Source organism: Oryctolagus cuniculus, chromosome 7, assembly GCF_964237555.1.
Source record: "Oryctolagus cuniculus chromosome 7, mOryCun1.1, whole genome shotgun sequence".
Taxonomy (NCBI): domain Eukaryota; kingdom Metazoa; phylum Chordata; class Mammalia; order Lagomorpha; family Leporidae; genus Oryctolagus; species Oryctolagus cuniculus.
In genome coordinates, this window is record NC_091438.1 from 60,127,178 (window position 1) to 60,147,370 (window position 20,193).

At 57.3% G+C, this 20,193-nt stretch overlaps 1 protein-coding gene across 1 annotated transcript in view; it reads right to left on the reverse strand.

Moving 5' to 3' along the window:
- Positions 1–7,340: 7,340 nt before the first annotated feature.
- SLC6A17 (solute carrier family 6 member 17) overlaps positions 7,341–20,193 on the reverse strand; it is a 53,590-nt gene continuing 40,737 nt past the window's right edge. The window contains exons 7-12 of the mRNA XM_008264719.4: positions 18,000–18,241; positions 17,556–17,748; positions 15,551–15,743; positions 14,762–14,921; positions 11,697–11,859; positions 7,341–11,253 (exon numbers count right to left, since the gene is read on the reverse strand). Coding sequence (XP_008262941.2) covers positions 10,885–11,253; positions 11,697–11,859; positions 14,762–14,921; positions 15,551–15,743; positions 17,556–17,748; positions 18,000–18,241 — 1,320 coding nt within the window. The 3' untranslated portion in view covers positions 7,341–10,884. The remainder of the gene's footprint in view (positions 11,254–11,696; positions 11,860–14,761; positions 14,922–15,550; positions 15,744–17,555; positions 17,749–17,999; positions 18,242–20,193) is intronic.

The window sequence follows — 20,193 nt, forward strand, 5'->3', positions numbered from 1 at the left end:
CTGAGGCTGGCTCAGGGCGTCGGTGTGCTGTGGTGGGCATCATGGGCTTTCTGCATCAATTCTGTGTCTGTGAGGTCATGCTATCCCCCTAAAACAACCAGCCCAGGAAGGAGGGCCTCCTGCCTGCTGCGGGTGGGAGGGTGCTGCCCCCTGGTGGTGTGCGGAGGGCCTGGCTCTGGGCTGTGATGGGGAGGAGAAAGGGGCTGGTCTGGGTCCTGACTCTGGGTTTGCTGCTGGTTCTGGGGCCAGGGATACCTCCCCCACCCCAGGGCTCCCAGGCTGAGAGGAGTTCTGCCTCCTCTCTCCTCCTCCATTCCTTCAAGACCTCGGTAACTTCACGAGCTCAGCCAAGGCCACAGGCAGCCACAGTTCCTGAGCTGCTTCTTCGAACCCTTTTCACCTTGTCTCCACCTTCCTCTCCTGGGTGCCCTGGTGCCTTCTGGCTGTAGCGACAAACATCTGTCTGGGAACCAGTTCACACCAAGGTATCAGCTACGATGGGCTTCCCCTCTTCCCCCCAGGGATATGGCCAGGGGAGTGGGAGACAGGGCAATGTTTGATTCCAGAGAGATGCTGGGGTGGGGGACAGGGAGCAACAATGCCAAGCACCTGAGCCTTTCTGGAGACCCTCAGATAGGGACCCCACCCTCTGAGTGCTGAGGCCGATCCTGCCACTGTGATGCTGGCGGCCTGAAAGTGAAGCCACTTACCCTTCATTTTCCCCTCTGGGGGATTTATGTGGGCTCAGCTCTTTGAGGGGGCAGGGTCTGTCCTCCCCCTTCCTTCTTTGGGACACACCTGCTTTGGAGGGCCTTGAGCTTAGGAACAGACTCCATGGCTCCCAAGGCAAAGTGCTATCCTTTGGTCCTCTTGTCCCCACTTTTGGCCTTCCAGCCCTTGCCAGGGACCAAACCCCTTCCCCCTCACCTCCTGCAGGTCCCTGGGCCAAGGAGCCAGCATCCTTTCCCATCATGCCCTGCTCCCTCCCAGCCCCAGTTAATTGAGTTGCTTTATCAGACATCACAGGGGTGGAGGGTGATGGGGCCTTTTCTCTCATGGAGGGGGAAGAGAAGGGACAGCAAAGAGGGCTGGAGGCTCCAGTTTGCTTATCAGCTCATTTTATCCTGCCTCTCACTGCCACCCCCAAGCAGCCTGCGAGACTTGCAGGCTCCAATCCAATGTGGGAGCCTTCCTGGGAGGGCCCTTGGGGAAAGCCAAGCAGCCCAAAGCAGTCGAGGCCTTGGGGAGATCAGGGAGAGCCGTGCTGCCACAGGCTGAAGGCAGGCCTGGGTTGCTGTGACAATCCCAGAGAAATTGTATTGGGAGCCCTGGGCAACACCAGAGATGGTCTTTAAAAAAATTTGATTGACTTATTTGAAAGGCAGAATTACAGAGAGGCAGAGGCAGAGAGAGAAGTCTTGCATCCACTGGTTCATACCCCAGGCGGGCGCAATAGCCAGGGCTGTGCTGATCAGAAGCCATGAGCCAGGAGCCTCCTCCAGGTCTCCCATGTAGGTGCAGGGGCCCAAGGACTTGGGCCATCTTCCACTGCTTTCTCAGGCCACAGCAGAGAGCTGGATCAGACGTGGAGCAGCACAGACTCAACCATAGCCCATATGGGATGCCGGCACTGCAGGCGGTGGCTTTACCTGCTAAGCCACAGCACCAGCCCCCAGAGATGATCTTTGATGGGTCTGCTCTGACACAGAAGATACTAGAAGGGTACAGAACCCAAGCTCTGGCCCTGCTGGAACTCAGGGCTTCATAAAGCAGAGACTTGGAGTCATAGTGCTGGACGGGACCTGAGTGCCAGCTCACAGGCACATTCTCCCCGAGGAGTTTCAGGCCTGCACACGTGCAGCGAACTGTGGGAGACTGAGCTGGGGCTGGGATCGGGCCAAAGACAGATGATGATATGGGAGCCCACACGGCCTCCACATGTAGAACAGAGTGCCTGGGAACCACAGAACCACAGCCAGCTCAGGGGACCCCCAGAGGCCACCTTGCTCAAGACTGCTGGGTCCAGGGAGTGTCCCACAGCCCCCAAACATGGGTCAGCTGGGCACCCGGCTGGCCAGACCCCTCGGCACCAACATGTCTCTGTCTAGACAAGTGCAGACTCCTCCCACCTGGGCTAACTTCCAGAAAAAGTGGCTCACTCCTGTGCAGTTGGCCCTGGTGCCCTCCAGCAGCGTCCTGGGGAAGGGGGAAGTGGCCAAGCTCCAGCTCCTCTCTGCTACTCACAGAGCCCGGGGTCCTGCCTGGCTTGCATCAGCCCTGGGCAGGGCGGAAGGAGCGAGACTCCTGCCAGCCTGGAGGAAGAGGGCCCGAGGGCCACACCCACCGAGTCTTTCTGCCCTGAATCTGGCGCTGGGCCTGTGGTGGAGCTTTCCTAATGGGTTGTTTGTGACTGGGGGACAGACGGTCTTCTCCCCATCTCCTGGGTGTTTCCCCGCCCCACCCCCAGGGATACCGGTGGCCAAAACAGCAGCAGTGCGACCGCCTGCCCTGACCGTGCCTGCGGGGGGCACTCCAGGTCAGACTACAACGCTCCCCTGCCTAACCTGACCCTTCTTTGCACATTCTTGCTGCCTAGCGCCATCCTGGGCCCCCACCCAGATACTGGACTCATGCTGGATGCGTGGAGTTAACGTGGCCCAGGGAGGGGGTGGAGCCCCTTCTGTGAGTCCTCTGTGGAGTGGCAGAAGTGCCCTGGGCTGGGAGTCAGGAAGCCGGGTTTTGGCCCCAGCTCCCCACTGCTTGGTTGTTGGGGTTCTGTGTAGCTCTCTTCCCCGCTCTGGGCCTCAGGTTCTCCGATTGTTTTGCAAGCGATCTTCAGGAGATTTGTGGAAAACATGTATTATGGAAAAACTATTCATCCATTTCAAAAAATTTTTGCACCAAAATTGGCTTGTCTTTTCTTTCCAGTTCCAGGGACTTTTGCAAGTCCTCTCACATAAAAGTGCTGGGACAGACCATTGCTAAGGTCCATATTCTGACTAATCTTGCTATGAAAAAAAAATAGTCTCCAAATGCCTGGTAGTGGCATAAATCTAACAGACATTTTCTTTCTTTCTTTTTAAAGATTTATTTATTTATTTGAAAGTCAGAGTTACACAGAGAGAGGAGAGAGGAAAGAGAGAGAGAGAGAGAGAGGTCTTCCTCCTGTAGTTCACTCCCCAGATGGCCGCAATGGCCAGAGTTGCGCCTATCTGAAGCCAGTAGCCAGGAGCTTCTTCCAGGTCTCCCACGTGGGTGAGGGGCCCAAGGACTTGGGCCATCTTCTACTGCTTTCCCAGGCCATAGCAGAGAGTGGCTTTACCTGCTATGCCAGAGTGTCGGCCCCATGTTTTCTTTCATTCATGATTTTATGGGTCAGGAAGTTAGAAAGAGCACTGTTGGACAGTTCCTTTTTTTTTTTTTTTTTTAAGGCTTATTTTTATTTATTTGCAGGCTGGGTGACGGAGAGGGAGAGGCAGGGACCTTTCCTCCAGTGGTTCACTCTCCAAATGTTCCCTACAGCTGGGGCTGAGCCAAAGCCAAGAGCCTGGAATACCATCCAGGTCTCCTACATGGGAGGCAGGGACCAAAGCACTTGGGCCATCTTCCGTTACTTTCCCAGGAGTATTCCCCGGGAGGAGGATCAGAAGTAGAGCAGCCAGGATTCGAACCAGTGCTTCAGTGTGCGACCCCAGCATCTTCATGCTTGAGGCTGGGTGTGAACAGGAGCTGCAAACAGCTGGAGCTCAGCTATGTAAACCATTATTTTAAATTAATTTTTATTTATTTGAAAAGCAGAGAGAGAGAGAGATCTCCCACTCCTGGTTCACTCTCTAAAAGCCCACAATAACCAGAGCTGAGCCAGGCTGAATCCAAGAGCCTGGAACTCCATCCAGATCTCTCAAATGGGTGGCAAAACTCGTTTTGGGTCTTCCACATGGCAAGGACCCAACTACTTAAGCCATCACCGTCTGCCTTCCAGGGTTTGAATGAACAGAAAGCTGGGGTTGGAAATAGAGTTGGGACTCAAACCAGGTGCTCTGGTATGGGATGAGGGTGTCACAGTGGCAGCTTAACTGCTGCGCCATGCCTGTCCCCAGGCTAGATGTTTGACCTGGTGTGTTCATGTGGCTGCCCGTCAACACTGGCCTTCCAGTCATAGCTCAGCACACGCAAACACACAGCCTCTTATGCCAAGCAGGCTCAGAGTGGCTGGACTTCTCACATGGTAGCTGGTGACTCCCAGAACTTGTGCGCCTAGAACACTGTGTGGCCCTTCCCCATGTGGCCATGGGAGCCACTGCCACCGTGCTCAGTCGGCGAGGGACGACATTACTCATCCAGATTCAGACGAGGGGCACAGACTCCACTTTTTGATGGGAAATGTGTTAAAAGAATCCGTGGCCTTTTCTTCTAACAAGATACCCCAAAAACCAGCCACATCCCTGCCTGTGGGCTGTGGACTCCTTCAGCATTTGTCCAGGTCGTCATGGCTGGAGCTGGGTAGGATTGTCTGTCTGACTGGCTGTGGCAGGTGGGGGGACAAGGTAATCATACTCCGAGCACCCCTCCCCTGCAAAGGTGCCTTCTCACTTCTTCCTTGACTTCCTTGGGTGGTGACTGAAACTGTCCCTTTTAGATAGCTCCTGGAGACATGCTTATCGCACCATACCACGCTTTGGATTAGTTTGGATGTTAAATGCCACTTAAAGGCCCTGGGTTGAAGATCTGATCCCTAAAGTCTTACGTTACTGCTACATAACTGGAATCCAGTTATGGCATTTGGCAGGAGCGGGGGGGAGGGCCTTCAGGAGGTGATTAAGTTACGTTGGGTCACTGGGATGGAGCCACATGATTACGTCCAGGTGGCTTTGTGAGACAGCTCTCTGCCGCCTTGGGACTCAACAGCAAGAAGGCCATCAGCAGGTGCCCAACTAGTGGGGCCACTTGATCTTGGCCTGTGAACCACCAGAACCTGGATAAATCCCTTTCCCTCACAAACACCTTGACTTGGGTATTTTGTTGTAGTAACAAAAAGCTGACGCATCCCCTCATCTCCAGGCAAGAGAAAGGAAGTTACTGTTTAATGAGCACCTGTTGTGATCCCATCTTCAGAGTTCTGTATCGCATTCCAGTAGGCACTACAGAGGAAGTTCATTTTTTCTCCTCTACAACATCTCCTCAGGAAGAGATTTCACTGCCATCCTCCTTCCACAGGTGGGAACACAGAGGTTCAGAGGGTTACATGGTTTCCCAAGGTTGGTGACAGACTCATGATTCCAACCACTTCATGCCACCTGCCCCAGGGCTGATACGGAGCAGAAGCAGCTGTCAGCTCTCTCATCTTCCTCCCTGCCTGCTCCGTCCACCCAGGGCCAGGGCCCAAGTTTGGTTTTCTTTTAAATGTTTATTTATTTTCATCTACTCAAAAGGCAAAATGACAGAGAGGGGGGAGGGAGGTATCTTTCGTCTGCTAGTTCCCTCTCCAAATGCCTACAATAACCAGTGCTGGGCCAGGCCCAAGCCAGAAGCCTGGAACTGCATCCAGGTCTTCCATGTGGGTGCCAGGGCTCAAGCACTTGGGCCATCATTTGCTGCCTCCCATGATGCACCATCAGGAAGCTGGATCAGACGCAGAGGTGACAGGACTTGAACCAGCACTCCGATAGTGCATGCGGGCGCTGCAAACAATGGCTTTACCTGCTGCACCACAGCACGTGCCAGGGCCCAAGTGTAGCCACTCATCACCCTATCAGAACTCACCTGTTGTGTGTGTGGCCCCGTTCTGGGTCTCTAAGATGATGTCCCACTAGGACCTGGCTTTCATCTAGATGCCAGTGATAGATGACCCCCAGGATGGGCCCATCATACAGGCAGCCACAAATCTTGGCCCCCACCCATCAACAAGTGGCAACTGTTTACCCTCCCCTTAATTTGGGCCGAGGCTGCTGTGACCATTAGGTTATGATGGCAATGAGGCTGTGCCATTTCCCAGGCCTAGGCCTTAAGACTCTGGCAGCTTCTACCTCCTGCCTCTACCTCCACCAGTCTCTGGGCCCCCCGAGCCATCAGGTAAGAAGTCTGGCCACTGGCGTTGAGTCCTGTGGAGAGGCCGGTCGTAGACACTCACGCTGGCTGGCAGTGCCTGCAGAAGCCAAGCTTGTAGTCTTCCTCCCTGAGGAGTGTGTGAGGGGCTGCCCTGGGCCCTCCAGCTCGTGACCCTCATTGCACTGAGAAGTTGTTCAGAGAAGTCCTGCGCCAACTCCTTGACCCCAGAAACATCAGACGTGATAAAACTGTTTTTATCATGATAAACATCGTGAGGAAAATGATTTTTATTACATTCTGTTGCTGTAACTATCCTGTTTTATTTTTAGCTGTTGTTATCTCTTACTGTGCCTAACTGAGACATTAAAGTTCATCACAGTATTAAAGTTCAACACAGTCCACACGGCCTTTGGTAATCTCCATGGTTTCAGGCGTCCGTGTGGGCCTTGGAGCAGATCTGGGGTGGATTGGCAAGACTCCTGTCCTGTGTCTTCTTGGGTCTGTGTGCCCCTCCTGGCAGGAGGGTTGGCATTTCAACCAGAAACACTATCTGCAGCCAAAGGACTCATTGACCTGGAAGAGGGATTTTTCACACAGCAGGAAACTCTCTGGGAAATGCACAGGGAGTTTGTGGGGAGATCTGGAGTCACGCAAAACTCAGGAGGCGGCACCAACATGGCTGGCATGGAGCCTTCTGCGGAGGGGTCTTAAATAAATGTTTGTTCAACAAATTAACTAGGAAGGAGTAAGACAGGTGGTGGATTGGAGCATGACTGGGTTAAAATTTGGAGAGAGGTTTTCTCGCCATCTGCTGGCTGTTCCTGGAACAACACTTTCCTCTCCATGGCAGAAGATGGAGGTTCCTTTGGGGTGGTGGGCTGTATGTGTCTTCGATGGGGCAGCACCATTATAGACTGGGGGGGGACTCCCCCCCAGGGCCAGACCCCTGGAATCAGCACCCTCCCAGCCCTGCCTCCCCCCAGATGTGCCTCCATGCACCCCCTCCTGTGCTCTACTGACAGGGGTAGCCATCCTCACAGTGGGCAGAGCCTCACTCTCCTCACCTAGAAAAATCCATTGCACAAAGGACACTGCAAAGGTAGTGGTCGATCTGACATGTGGGCTCAGGCCTGCTGCAATGGCCAACGGGCTCCCATGCCCCCGTGTGCCTCCCGCCCCAGCCCTGCACTGCCAGGCCTCTGCCTGCTTAGGCTTTGCCCCACAGCTTCCCTCAGCTTCCCCCAGTCCCTCTGTCTTAGGCCCCAGGAGCAGGTAAGAAAGGCAAGCTTGAGTGGTTGGTAAGAACAGACACTTTATTGTACACCATGGTGAGGGAGAGAGGAAAGAGGGGCCCTGGGGGGTGACAGTGCCTCGTCCTCTCCCCTGGGCTGAGTGGTTCTGACCCAGGACTCTGATCAGCCATGGACTTGATCTGTTCTGAACCCAGAGTGATGGCCTGGCAAGTGTGCTTGGGTCTATACAAAGCAGAGCTTGTGATGAGAAGGGAGCCCGGGCTCTCTGCCCCCAGTACCAGGCATCAGGCCCCAGTAAAGGGACACCTGACCCCTGTGTTTCAATGCTGCACGCGGGGCAGGTGCAGTCCAACCTGTTCAGTCTTGCTTCTCTTTTCCACAGTGGGGAGTCCTCGGGCAGGGCGTGTGCAGCTGGGAGCAAGGGCAGAGAGCAGCCCCCTGCCTGGGGATACTGCAGGCCCGCACAGGGCCCAGGACCCCCAGCCTGTGGCCTATGCAGGCTGACTCAAGGGGCGCCCCTGGCACTAGGAAAGCAGCAGTCCGTGCAGATTTATTGCTGGAGGGTAGAAGCCACCCTCCCTGGCATTATCTAGTGTGCCCCACCTGTCTACTCCCCTTACCTCTGGCTCCCTGGGCCAGAAGCTGGTGACTGGGGCTGGAAGGCAGGCAGGGCCAGGGGTCAAGGGTCGGGGCACCCTTTTAGTCCTGGCCCTGTCCCTGCCCTGCCCATGTGGGGTGACACACGACCATGGCATCCCCTCTGCCTCCTGGTTTGCACTGCACGGACAGCACCAAAGCCAGTGGGGCTAGAGGGGACTGGGACAGGGACACAGGAGCCTGGCCCTCCCCGGCCACCTCCTGCCCCTCCAGGATCGCAGCAAGTTGGGTGCCCCCATCTGCCCTGGGCTCCCCTGAAGAACGAGTAGAGCTGTCCACTGAAGGGTCAAGACCGACCCTTTCCTCCCCAAGGGCAGCCTGTGAGTCCACTGGGAACAGCCAAAGGCATTTGGCCACTGCCTGCCAAGGCCCTCCTTCTGGTTTCTGGCACCTCCAGCGAGGTGGAAGGGGACTGGGAGACACTGAGTCACCAGCACAGAGTTCATGCCTCTCCCCATAGCAGGAGCTCCCCCGGGGGACCCCACGCTGAGGTCTCACCCTACCTGGCTGAGAGGAGGAAGAAGGGCAGGAAGGTGGTGAACACAGGGAGTCACAAATCAGCACCCTACACGTAGCCACACCCACATGTGCACACACCATACGCGCACACACACACGCACGCACGCACCCCAAGCTCTGGGCCCTACGTCTAACACATGGCAAAGATGCAGCCAGGACAGGGCCCGGCCCACGGCGAAGGCCTCAACAAGTGCAACAGAGCCCACAGTGAGCAAGCAGGTGGCCCCCGCCCAGCCTCTCCTGCAGGCTGGCGGCTGAGGCCCGGCCCAGCACACGCTACAAAATTAAAAATATATCAAATATACAATGAAAATAGATCTGTACAGCACTGAGGATGAAAATAGTTCACCAGCCACAGTATAATATTGGGTTTGTCATTTAACAGCATTTACACCCACATGTACAGATTGAATATACAATAGAAATAGAATATAGCGAAGAGTATACATAGCAGAGTCTCTCCCGCTGCCTTGCTTTTCCTGTTGCTAATTCTGCCGGGATTAGGCGTGGGGCCCGGTGGGAGGTGTTGGCAGGTGAGGGAGGGGCCCACAGCAGGAGACAGCGCTCCAAGGCAGTGTGGTGACCCTTTTCCCCTTCCCCAATACTCAGGATGGACAGGTGAGGCTGAGAGGGCTGGAGGGGGGAAGGAAGGTATGGGGGAAGGAGGAGCAGGGTGATGGAGGGGCACAAACCCTCCCGGGCTAGGCGAGTGGGGCAAGGGACTCTGGGCTGGGCCTCGTCTCTCCCTCCTGGTGCTGACAGAAGTCAGAGCCACAGCTGTGCCCTTAGTGAGGAGCCCCGGCCTGGCACTGGCCTGTGCTGGCCCTGCCCACCAGAGCTCTCAAAGGTGGAGCTGGCCTGTCTCCCCTCTCCTCTCCTTCCTTCTTCCCTTTTTAACTTCTTTCCTTCCTGTCTTCCTTCCCCCATCCATCCATCCATCGATCTATCCATCTACCTACCTACCCATCCATCCATCTACCCATTCATCCACCCACCTGTCCATCTGTCCATCCATCCATCCATCTGCCCACCCATACGTCTATCCATCCATCCATCCACCCACCTGTCCATCCATCCATCAGCCCACCCATCCATCAACCCACCCATCCATCTGTCCATCCATCCATCTGCCCACCCATCCGTCTATCCATCCATCCATCCACCCACCTGTCCATCCATCCATCAACCCACCCATCCATCTGTCCATCCATCCATCAGCCCACCCATCCGCCTGTCCATCCATCCATCTATCTCTCCACAGATGCTTCCTCTCAAGTCAGGTTCTGAATCTTCCCAGACGCTCTCCAAGGGCAGCCCCTGCCCCAGGGGAGGCCCTGAAAGTATGAGTGAGTGAAGATGCTGCTAAGTGTAGTCCCCTGCAGGTGCCAGGCCTCGGGGCAGAAGCTGAACCTTTGGCCTGGGCAGCCTCCTGAGCACACAGCACTGCCCAGCGCAGGCGGGGGAGGCTTGGGAAACATTCCCAACGTGCTCGTGTGTCAGGTGCACACCGGGGGTCTGTGCTTGTGCAACAAGAAGAAAGGATGGGACCCCAAAATCTGTCTTTCCCCAGGAGTGAGGCTTCCTGGGATGAGCCCCTGAAAACTCCAGGACTCCCTGTTCCAGGGGAAGCTGCCACTAGAGAGAAAATGGGGCCTGGTGAGGGCAGGGGGCGTATGCTTCACAGTTGTGCTGCAAAACATCTATGCTGTGCTCGGAACCATCACTCTGTGCTTTGGAAACCTCTCCTCTCTTGGGCTCCAGGCTGGGGGCAGGGACGGGGAGGAAGCCAAGCCCCCACCGAGGTGGGCAAGGACAGAACCTGGCTTCTGCACTCTGACTCTCCAGCCTGAGCCCCACCCCCTGGCACGCCCATCCCCACCCTCGGCCAGTTAAGCAGCCTCTCGGCCCAGGAGTAATCCAGCCAGGTATGGGCAGGGTGATGGTCCCTGTGCTCATCCCGGGCCAGCGGACACCTCTCTGCACCCCACCCCCCATCACAATGGCAGCTCAGGGGTCCCCTCCAGATCTGAGAACCACAAGTGGCAGGTGCAGGGAGAGGGAGAGGGAGAGGGTGGCGTGGCTCCTCAGGGGCCACTTGGAGCCCCGCCCCCACCTCCACTGGGAGCCAGGACTGCTGGACTGCCCACCTTGCATGGCTACAATTTGGTGAGAGGCCCTCAGTGGGGCAGATGGGTCAGGGGCCTGGATAAGGAACGGAGCTGCTCCCTGCCCCTGCTCAGGATTAGAGAGCAGGGTCTGCCAGAGCTGGGGTGGGCAATGGGGCAGGACAGCCCCCCTTTCCTTGGGCAGTGGGCCTGGTGCCCACATTGGAGGAAGAGACCAGGCCCACACAGGGGGGCAGGTTGGGCACGAGGGGAGAGGCAGTGGGGGCAGGATGGGGCAGTGGTCACAGCTCTGACTCAGGGGTGCCAGCCAGGAGGTAGCCACTCCCGTAGCGTCCGTTGGGGTTGCCGCTGGTCTCCAGGGGCGACGCGCTGCCAGGCCCCAGATAGGAGCGGTGGGTGGGCATGGGGGAGGGCGCCTCGCTGGGCACCTTGCTGAGGATGAAGCGAGTCTCGTCGTTCTCCTCCAGGTTGGAGATGTCCTTCATCATGCGGCCCTTCTTGTAGGACACCGAGAGGGTGTTGGAGCCGTCGGACAGCAGGTGGAAGTGCCGCAGCACGAACGCCACCGGGATGGGCAGTGTCGCCACGACGATCAGGGTGATCAGCAGCGCCATGGCCCAGTTGGGGAAATACAGGTAGCGCTCGGCAGCCTGGGGTTGCGGGGGGCGGTGGTGAGGGCTGCCCTGCCCTCGGTGCTGGGCCGGCCTCCACCTTCCCAGCCCCTCCGTGGCAGCCCCTCCCTGCCCTCACCCACACCCATCCACTCCCCTCCCCTCTCGCCATCCTGGCCTGGCGCCAGCAGACGGCAGTCATCGAAGGGGACCACTTGAGTTTAGCTGGTCACTTTGGTCTCTACACCTGTAAGATGGGCAGGCAATTCCTTTTTCTCTCTCTCTCCCTCCCTCCCTGTGTTAATCTTTCTGAGCCTCAGTTCCCCCACTGGAGCTACAGGAATAATGCCATCTCTCTGTGAGTTGGTAAAAGATCACAGATTCGGTGTGCAAAACCTCTGGCAGGACCTGCCATGTGGCAGCTGCCCTGTCCCTGCCCCCGTCGCGGAGAAGCCTGGGAAGACGAGGGCCCTGGTCCTCACCTCCTCCCTGATCCAGGCACTGTAGCCAGGGGGTGTGACGCCCAGCTGGATGATGCTGGCTGTGGTGAGCACAGCCATGCACAGTGGAGACACAAACTTCCACATGTAGTAATAGAAGCGGTAGGGCCGGAAGCCCAGCATCTCCGTCAGCTCCTGCATGAACCTGCCGGGCACAGCAGAGGGACCCACAGTCAGCATCTCCACCATGCACCTCACTCTTCCCCTACAGCCTCCTCCCGCTGAAAGCCTTCAGTGGCTAGTCCCTCCCACCCCAGCCTCGTCTGTTCCTCGCAGTCGAGTTGTAGAGCCTGGCTGGCCCCGGAAGGCTCTGCTATCCTCCCTGGCCTTCTGTGACTACATCACACCCGCTCTACCCAGAGATGTGATAACCACAGGTCAGACCCACCAGGTCCTCAGGCTCCCTCACAGCGACCTGGTGCGAGACTCCCCCTGCTGGAGAAGGGGTAAAATTGCACCTTCCAAGTCTGCAGCGGTTTCTAACCATGGGGTGGGAGGGAAAAGTCCTGGGGGCATGCAGGCTGTGTGCACTTGAAGAGCAAAAAATAATGATAATAACAATAATAATCATCTTTACCTCAATTACAGCTAACTGAAATCTAGCATTGCTCTCCAAACTATGTACAGACAACCACAGTAGTAGTAACTGCACCTGCAACTTTGTCACCAATACATCAAATCACAGGACAATTGTTGAACACCTAGAGACATCATGTATGCACATCACTGTTTCAAAATCCCCATTGTTATTAGACCCACACCTACAAATTGTCGCTTTAGCCAGTAAAAATAAAGTACCATATCTGGGTTTTTGAATGGCATTTTGCTACTCGCTTCACTGTGATTGGTATCCATGGGAGTTGCTTCTAGAACCCCCAGGGGACATGAGAATCTGAGGGTGCTGAGCCCCTGTACAGACCCCCACACGTCCTCCCAGACACTTAGTTTAAACCGTCTCTAGGTTGTCTGTGGCACCTGGCACAAGGCCAAGGCTCTGAATCGTTTGTTCTGCTGCGCTGTCGCAGGAGTAGCAACCAACCAAACAGTCCATGCACACTCAGAACAGATGCAGCGTTACGATTTGGACCAGAGGACCCGTGGTTGGTTGGATCCATGGGTGAGGAGCCTGTGGATGGAGAGGGCAGGTGCAATTCTCCGTGTGCTCCTGCATACTGTGCCTCATGCGTTCACCCTGGTGTTCTGAGCACAGGCACCAGGGCTGCAGCAGGTGGCTGAAGGTGTCTTTCAGGGAGCCAGAGCCCATCCCAGCAAGGTGCTGCCCCCCACCCCGGCTCCCAGGGTGCACTCAGGGGACAGATGGTTTTCTTAGCACTCCCTGTCCTGCCTGCTCCCTCCTGGGAAGCAGGGAGCTCCCATGGCCAGCCCTGATTCCAACACCAGGTTCAGACATCCTGGAGAGTCACTGGGCCAGTGAGCCCCCAAGAGGCCAAGGACGGCCCAGACTGAGTGAATTGGTGAGTTGGAGGGGCCTGGGCCTTCAGCTTCCAGAGGCACAGATTTGTCCTTGAATGAGGCAAGGAGCTGATGGCGAGTGGAGGTCTGCCCCACGCTCAGGCCGTGAGAGCGACCCCTTCTTAGGGCTGAACCCTCCTAGCCTCCATGGCCCCAAACCTGGGACAGAGGCCACGCCTACAAATTGTGACTCCAGGGGCAGGTGCTGCTTGAGACGCCAGCATCCTACATTGGATTCCTGAGTCCTGGCTGCTCTGCTTCCAACCCAGGTCCCGGCTAATGCCCCTGGGAAGGCAGCAGAGGGTGGCCCAAGTCCTTGGGCCCCTGCACCCATGTGGGAGGGACACCTGGATGGGGTTCCTGGCTCCTGGCTTTAGCCTGGCCCAGCCCTGGCTGGTGTGGCTATTTGGCGAGTGAACCAGCAGGTAGAAGATTCTCTCTCTCTCTCTTTTAAATCAACAAATGCTTTTTAAAAATTGTGGGGGCCAGCGCTGTGGCAGAGTGGGTAAAGCCGCTGCCTACAGTGTCAGCATCCCATATGGGCACCAATTCGAGTCCCACCTACTCCACTTCCACTTCTGACCCAGCTCTCTGCTATGGCCTGGGAAAACAGTAGAAGATGGCTCAAGTCCTTGGGCCCCTGCACCTACATGGGAGACCTGGAGGAAGCTGTTGGCTCCTGGCTTCGGACAGGCACAGCTCCAGCCATTGCAGCCAATTGGGGAATGACCAGTGGATGGAAGACCTCTCTCTCTCTCTCTCTCTCTCTCTCTCTCTGCCTCTCCTCTCTCTGTGTAACTCTGACTTTCAAATAAATAAATAAATAAATAAATCTTTTAAAAATTGTGAATCTCTGGGGTTGGCTCTGTGGCATAGTGGGCCAAGCCTCCGCCTGCAGTGCTGGGATCCCTTATGGGCTCTGGTTCAAGCCCGGTTGCTCCACTTTCGATCAAGCTCTCTGCTGTGGCCTGGGAAAGCACTGGAAGATGGCCCAAGTCCTTGGGTTCCTGCATCCACATAAGACCCAGAAGAAGCTCCTGGTTCCTGGCTTTGGATTGGCTCAGCTCCAGCCATTGTGGTCATTTGGGGAGTGAACCAGTGGATGGAAGACCTTTCTCTCTCTCTGCCTCTCTGTAACTCTGCCTCTCAAATAAAATAAATTTAAAAATCTTTTTAAAAAACTTGTGAATTGTGCTGCCGACGTCTATGAGATCTTTGAGGGCAGGATCTTCTTGCGCAGCTGCCAAGTGCTCAGCGAGCGCTACAGAATTCTGCAGGGAGCTGGCACCTGGGGCAGGCGCCCGGTTATCTACAGCGATTTGAGATGATGCCAGAGCCAGAACCCAGGATTCCCAGGCCCTCTCGCTGCCTCTCCTTGGCCTTGGCCAGTCGCGTCCGCTCTCCAAACCTCAGCTTCCCGAAGTGATCTAGAAGGGCACTTTGGGCTCGGCCTCTCTGATTCTATGGCTGCCCGTCCCCTTCACAGGCAGCCCTGTGGACACAGGGCCCACCAGGGAGTCCTCACGGGACGACCCCTCCACCGGTCCCTCCTCCTCGCTCCCTGCGCCCCTTACTTCTTGGTGCCGTAGATCCAGGCCACAGCGATGTTCTCAAGGATGACGATGACAGTGAGCGGCAGGGTGGCCGAGTAGTCGTCAAACATGGTGACGAAGTAGTTTCCGGAGCGCTGGACGAACAACAGCCCCACGAAGAATGCAAAGACACAGCAGCCCACTACAGAGAGCCGGGGAGGCCGGTGTAGGGGCAAAGGTGCGGGGTGGGCAGGGCCCCAGGACAGCCCTCCCACAGCAGGCCTGCAGCCCACCCTCCAGCAGCCGAGCCCTGCACAGGGATTCCCAATCGGCTGGGCAGACAGCACCCTAAAGAAGGCTTTGTCTCTCCTGTCTTCTCCCATGCCCCCCTGCCCCGAGCACAGGGCCTGGCCCATAGCAGGTGCTCCACTTCATGCTCCATTTCATTTAAATGATTCATCTGATGGTTTCCAGTCTTTTTCTCCACCTGGAGAAACCAGTCCCCGACACAGGTGAGGGGCAGCCCCACCTGGAGCCCAGATCAGCCCATGTGGGGCTGCCTAGGCCTGGGAGTGATAGAGGTACAAGGCTGGTGCTAAGACAGGGCACCGTGCCCTTGGAGAGAGGGCGAGTGAACCCTGGACCAAGCCCTGTCTCCTGGCTCTGATTTGGCTCAGATTTCCAAGCGGCTTCCTCCCCCTGGCTCTGCAGGGCTCGTGCCAAGGGGGCCCAGCCAGTTCTGGGGCATGGCCCGGTCAGAACCCAGTCTTTCTACAGGGAGAGCCGCAGCCTGGCCGTTGCCCAAGGGGGCAGCCTGCAGGGAGGGGTTACCTGTGAACATCTCCTTGGGCACCTTGAAGGTGTCGATGATGGGCGTGGTGATGCCCGCCATGGTCCCGATCATGCTGCCCAGGCCCAGGTTGATGAGCATCAGGAAGAACATGACTGACCAGAACGGGGAGGCAGGGAAGTGCGTCATGGCCTCAGTGAAGGCGATGAAAGCCAGGCCTGTGCCCTGCACGGACTGAGGGTGGGGCAGAGTGAGGGCAGCCCCTCCCCAGGACCCTTGCCCCTTCCCTCGCCCTCAGAGCTTCAGAAGTCAACACTCCCTCTCCCAGAGGGAGCCCCACCTCCGCCTGAATCCCACTGGTTTTGGCCAGTGGGTCTCAAACTCCGGCGGGCAGCAGAATGCCCTGGGGAGAGCCTGCGCCCAACTCAGGAGTCTCCCAGAGGGGCCGGCGTAGCAAAGCAGGGTGAGCAGCATCCCATGTGGGCACCAGTTCAAGTCCCGGCTGCTCTGCTTCCCATCCAGCTCCCTGCTAATGCTCCTGGGAAAGCAGCAGAGGACGGCCCAAGTGCTTGGGCCCCTGCTACCCATGTGGGAGACCCAGATGGAGTTCTGGGCGCCTGACTTCTGCCTGGTCCAGCCCTGGGTTCTTGTGGCCATTTGGGGGGAGTGAACCAGCAGATGGAAGAGCTCTGTCTTTCCCTCTCTCTGTAGCCCCACCTTTTAAGTAAATAAATACATCTTAAGAGTCTTCCTGGGGTATCTGGAATCTACAGGTTGCACAAAGACCCTGGGATGACTCAGAAACCTGCTCAGCTCAAAATCTTCCTTCTCCAGGATGTCTTCCCTGATTGCTCCAGCCACACTGCGCTCACTCCCAGCTCTGAGCTTCTGAACTCCAGACAGTACTGCAGTGATGGCTCCAATAACTGGGTCCCTACCACCCCTTTGGGAGATCTGGATGGAGCTCCTGGCTCCCGAGTTCCAGCAGCCCCTGGGGCCCCTGGGAGTGAGCCAGCAATAGGGAGTGTGTGATTGCTCTCTCTTTCTCTCCAGCTCTCAACTAAATCCATCACATTCCAAAAACAAAAGTGATGCCTGGGTCTCATCCCTAGAAAGTTGATTTGGTGGTTGTGGGTGTTGAGGTTGAATAAAGCACAGCCAAGGTGGACGGCCACGGCTTCAACACTTGGGCCACCACGGCCCTCCCTGCCGTCCCATGAAGCCAATGACCTTGGGGGACGGTGTCCCGGCCGGGTGAGTGTGGAATTCCCGAGGCCTTGATGCAAAGCAAGGGGACCCTGGGATGGGCTCTTCTGCTCTCAATCCCCTGGGAAGACATCAGGGGCTCAGGGTGCAGCCCCCCAGCACAAGGCCGGTGCTGGGTCGGTGGAGCTAACTTGTCACAGCACTCAAGCTTCGGCTCAGGGACAGCAGATTTCCCCGGAACCATGGAGAAGGGTGGGGCTGGCCCAGTCTGATGTGAGCTGGCTCCGCCCCCTGTGGGCCCTGGCTCCAGCCAGGTCTCCAGAACCTTCCGGGTGCAATACAAATAGCAAGTGGCCACAACTGGGCCTAGTGTGAAAGACAAGGCAGCTTCTTCTGTCCCCAACTCAGGGGCTCAAGGTCACTGGGGCAGTGGGTACGGCTTGGGGAGGGGCAGAAGTATGAAGGGGACCAGACTGCCTGGCCTCGAGCTCCGGCCCCTCCACTGGAGACTGTGATCGAACCCCTCCACTTCTAGGCCACTCATGTGTCAGACAGAAAGAACTTAAATGACAGAGCCAGTTGTCAGGAGGGTCAAAGGGCAGACACTTTGCGCATAGTGACCATGGCAGTGAGTGACAGGTGCACAGGAAGCCAGTTCAGTGAAAAGGGTGGTCACTGCATGCAAACTGTCACTCCTCATGAGACCCACGCGTACCTCGGGCTTGGGCTTTGGCCGGCACCTCGCCTTCCTCCCACCCGCCCTCGGGACACACAGTAGTCCCGCGGGACTCCCTGTGAGTCAGCGTGGCCTGTCCTGGGAAGGGCGGTTTGTGCCCTCACCTTGTCCAGCTCGTCCTCCAGGAGGCAGGGGTCCAGGCCCAGGGCTGAGAACTGGCCCTCCTTCACGGTCTTGATGACGTTGTACATCTCCGCGTAGTCCTTGGTGGTCAGGTGCGAGAAGTTGACGTGGGGCGGGATGAGGTCCCGGCTCAAGACGTTGGAGTTGAGGTACCCCAGGATCTTCTCGGCATTCCTGCAGCACGAAGCGGGACAGAGCCAGGTGAGACGGTGCGGGGCAGGGTGGGGGGAGGGAGGTGAGCCACCAGAGGTACCCCCAGACACCCAGGCGGGACCCCCACGGGCCAGGCACAGAGCCATCTCTGAACTTGTGGTCCAGGGCTGGAGATGGAGATGGAGACGTCCACCTGTCAGCCCCACCCCCCCTGGGGGGGGCTCCTCCCTCCATGCACCGCCCACCTGAGCGCGGGGCGTGGGGGCACCTACTCGACCACACACTTCTCGTTCATGATGTTGGCCTTGAAGCCCAGCACGGCGAACACCACGAGGGTGGCCAGCACCGAGGTGAAGAAGTTGATGAAGGACACCAGGGCGGCGTCGAAGTGGCAGTTGTTGTCCTGCTTGTTGTAGCTGGAGAAGGCGATGACGCCGCCGAAGCCCAGCCCCAGGGCGAAGAAGACCTGTGTGGCCGCCTCCCGCCACACCTGCGGGTCCAGCATCTTGTCCAGCTGGGGGGAGGGGGAGGGAAGAGACACAGAGGTGATGGCCCTATCCCGCTGGGGTGGGGGTCCCGCCGCACCCCCTTCCTCAGCCTCAGCAGGGTTCAGAGGCAGCGTGGCAGAGCGCCGAGCTCCGGCCGTGTGACCCTGGCTTTCACCTAAGTCCTCAGCTTCCCCCTGCGAGAGACACAGGGGACAGGAGTGCCAGCTGCAGATGCCTCAAGGTGAAGCCCAGGGAGGAAGAGATACACGCCAAGTGCGTACGCGGTGAGATCTCCACGCATCTCAACTGCCGTCATCGCTGACTGTGAACTTGCCGCCCAAGGACCATGGTCAAGGCCATCACCTGTGGCTGAGCAGTGCACAGCTCTCGGGAGAGCCTTTCTCCTAGACTGTGTCATGAATGGTGCCTCCCGGAGTTGCACAGTGAGCAGCCCAAACAACAGTGCATGACAGCTCAGAGCCCAGACACACTGACACCTCCCTGCCCCAGATTGTGGGGTAATACACACACACCCTTCTCCCTTCTTCTGGTCTCATCTCTCTTTTCCTGGCACAAAAAAAAAGGGGGGGGCCCAAGATTCATTCTCACACGTCCACATGCTCCAGGTCACAGACCCGCCCCTCCGACGCTCTGCTCCAAGCACAGAACCCAGACACTGCCAGAGAGAGGCGGCTGCCGGCCAGGCCCCCACTGCCCTCAGACCTGAGGACAGCAAGGCCCCAGCACCTGTAGCGCATGCATTAGCTCCCAGAGCCCTTTTGCATCCACTTCCTTTTCTCTGCTTGTTCCTCGAGGGGAGCAGAGGCAGCAGGTGCCGGCGCTCCGGAAGTTCCGGTCTAGCTGGAGAGATGGACGCTGCTTAAATGATCCCACAAATAGACACTAAGTTGTGACGAGGGCTGTGACGGCCAAGCACGCAGTGCCCATTGTGGAGAGCCTGTCCGGGGCTCGGAGAGGAAGGATCCTGGAGCTGGCACCTGGCAGGCGATGGAAGCCGGGCCACCAGGGAGGGAAGAGGCAGGGGCCGGGGTGGCTGCAGCAGTGAGGATGGGTGGGGTGGCACAGAGGAGGCAGGGGAGGCGGAGGGAGGGCTTGCATGGATCCTTGTCTCCACTCCCAAAAAGACCACTTAATCCGGGAAACCAGCGAGGGGTCTGAAGGAGGGACACATTCAGACGTGCATTTCCTAAAGCGGAGATGCCACAGGAGCGCAGAGGGAGGGGTCCGGGGGGAGACGATGGTGGTTTTGGTTTTGCCTAGGCTCCAGCAGTACTGAGGGAGAGGCTTTAGCAAGAAAAACCAAGAAGGTAAGGACTGGCACTGTGGTATAGGTTAAGCCTCTGCCTGCAGCACCAGGATCCCATATGGGCACTGGTTTGAGTCCCGGCTGCTCCAGCTCTCTGCTATGGCCTGGGAAAGCAGTAGAAGACAGCCCCAATGCTTGGGTCCCAGCACCCATGTGGGACACCTGGAAGAAGCTCCTGGCTTCTGGCTTCGGCCTGGTCCAGCCCCGGCCACTGTGGCAATTTGGAGCATGAACCAGCAGACAGAAGATATCTCCTCTCTCCTTCTCCCTCTGTATCTCTGATGTTCAAATAAATAAATCTTAAAAAAAAAAAAAAAAAAAAAAAAAGAACAAGAAGGTCTTGGGAATGGGCTGGAAGAGAGGGATGCTGGGGAGGGAGGGGCCAAGGCAATGGCCACATTTCTGGCCTGCACACCTGGGCAGGTTTTGACGGGAGTAGTGGCAGAGGAATGGGTATGTGGACATGAAAGAGAAAGATCAAGACATTAGTTCTTGGGACCAGCATTGTGGCATAATGGCTTAAGCCACGGCGGCTTGCAGCTCCTAGCTGCTCCACTCCCACTAATGCATCTGAGAAAGCAGCAGAAGACGGCACAAGTACTTGGACCCCTGCCACCCATGTGGGAGACCCAGATGAAGCTCCTGGCTCCT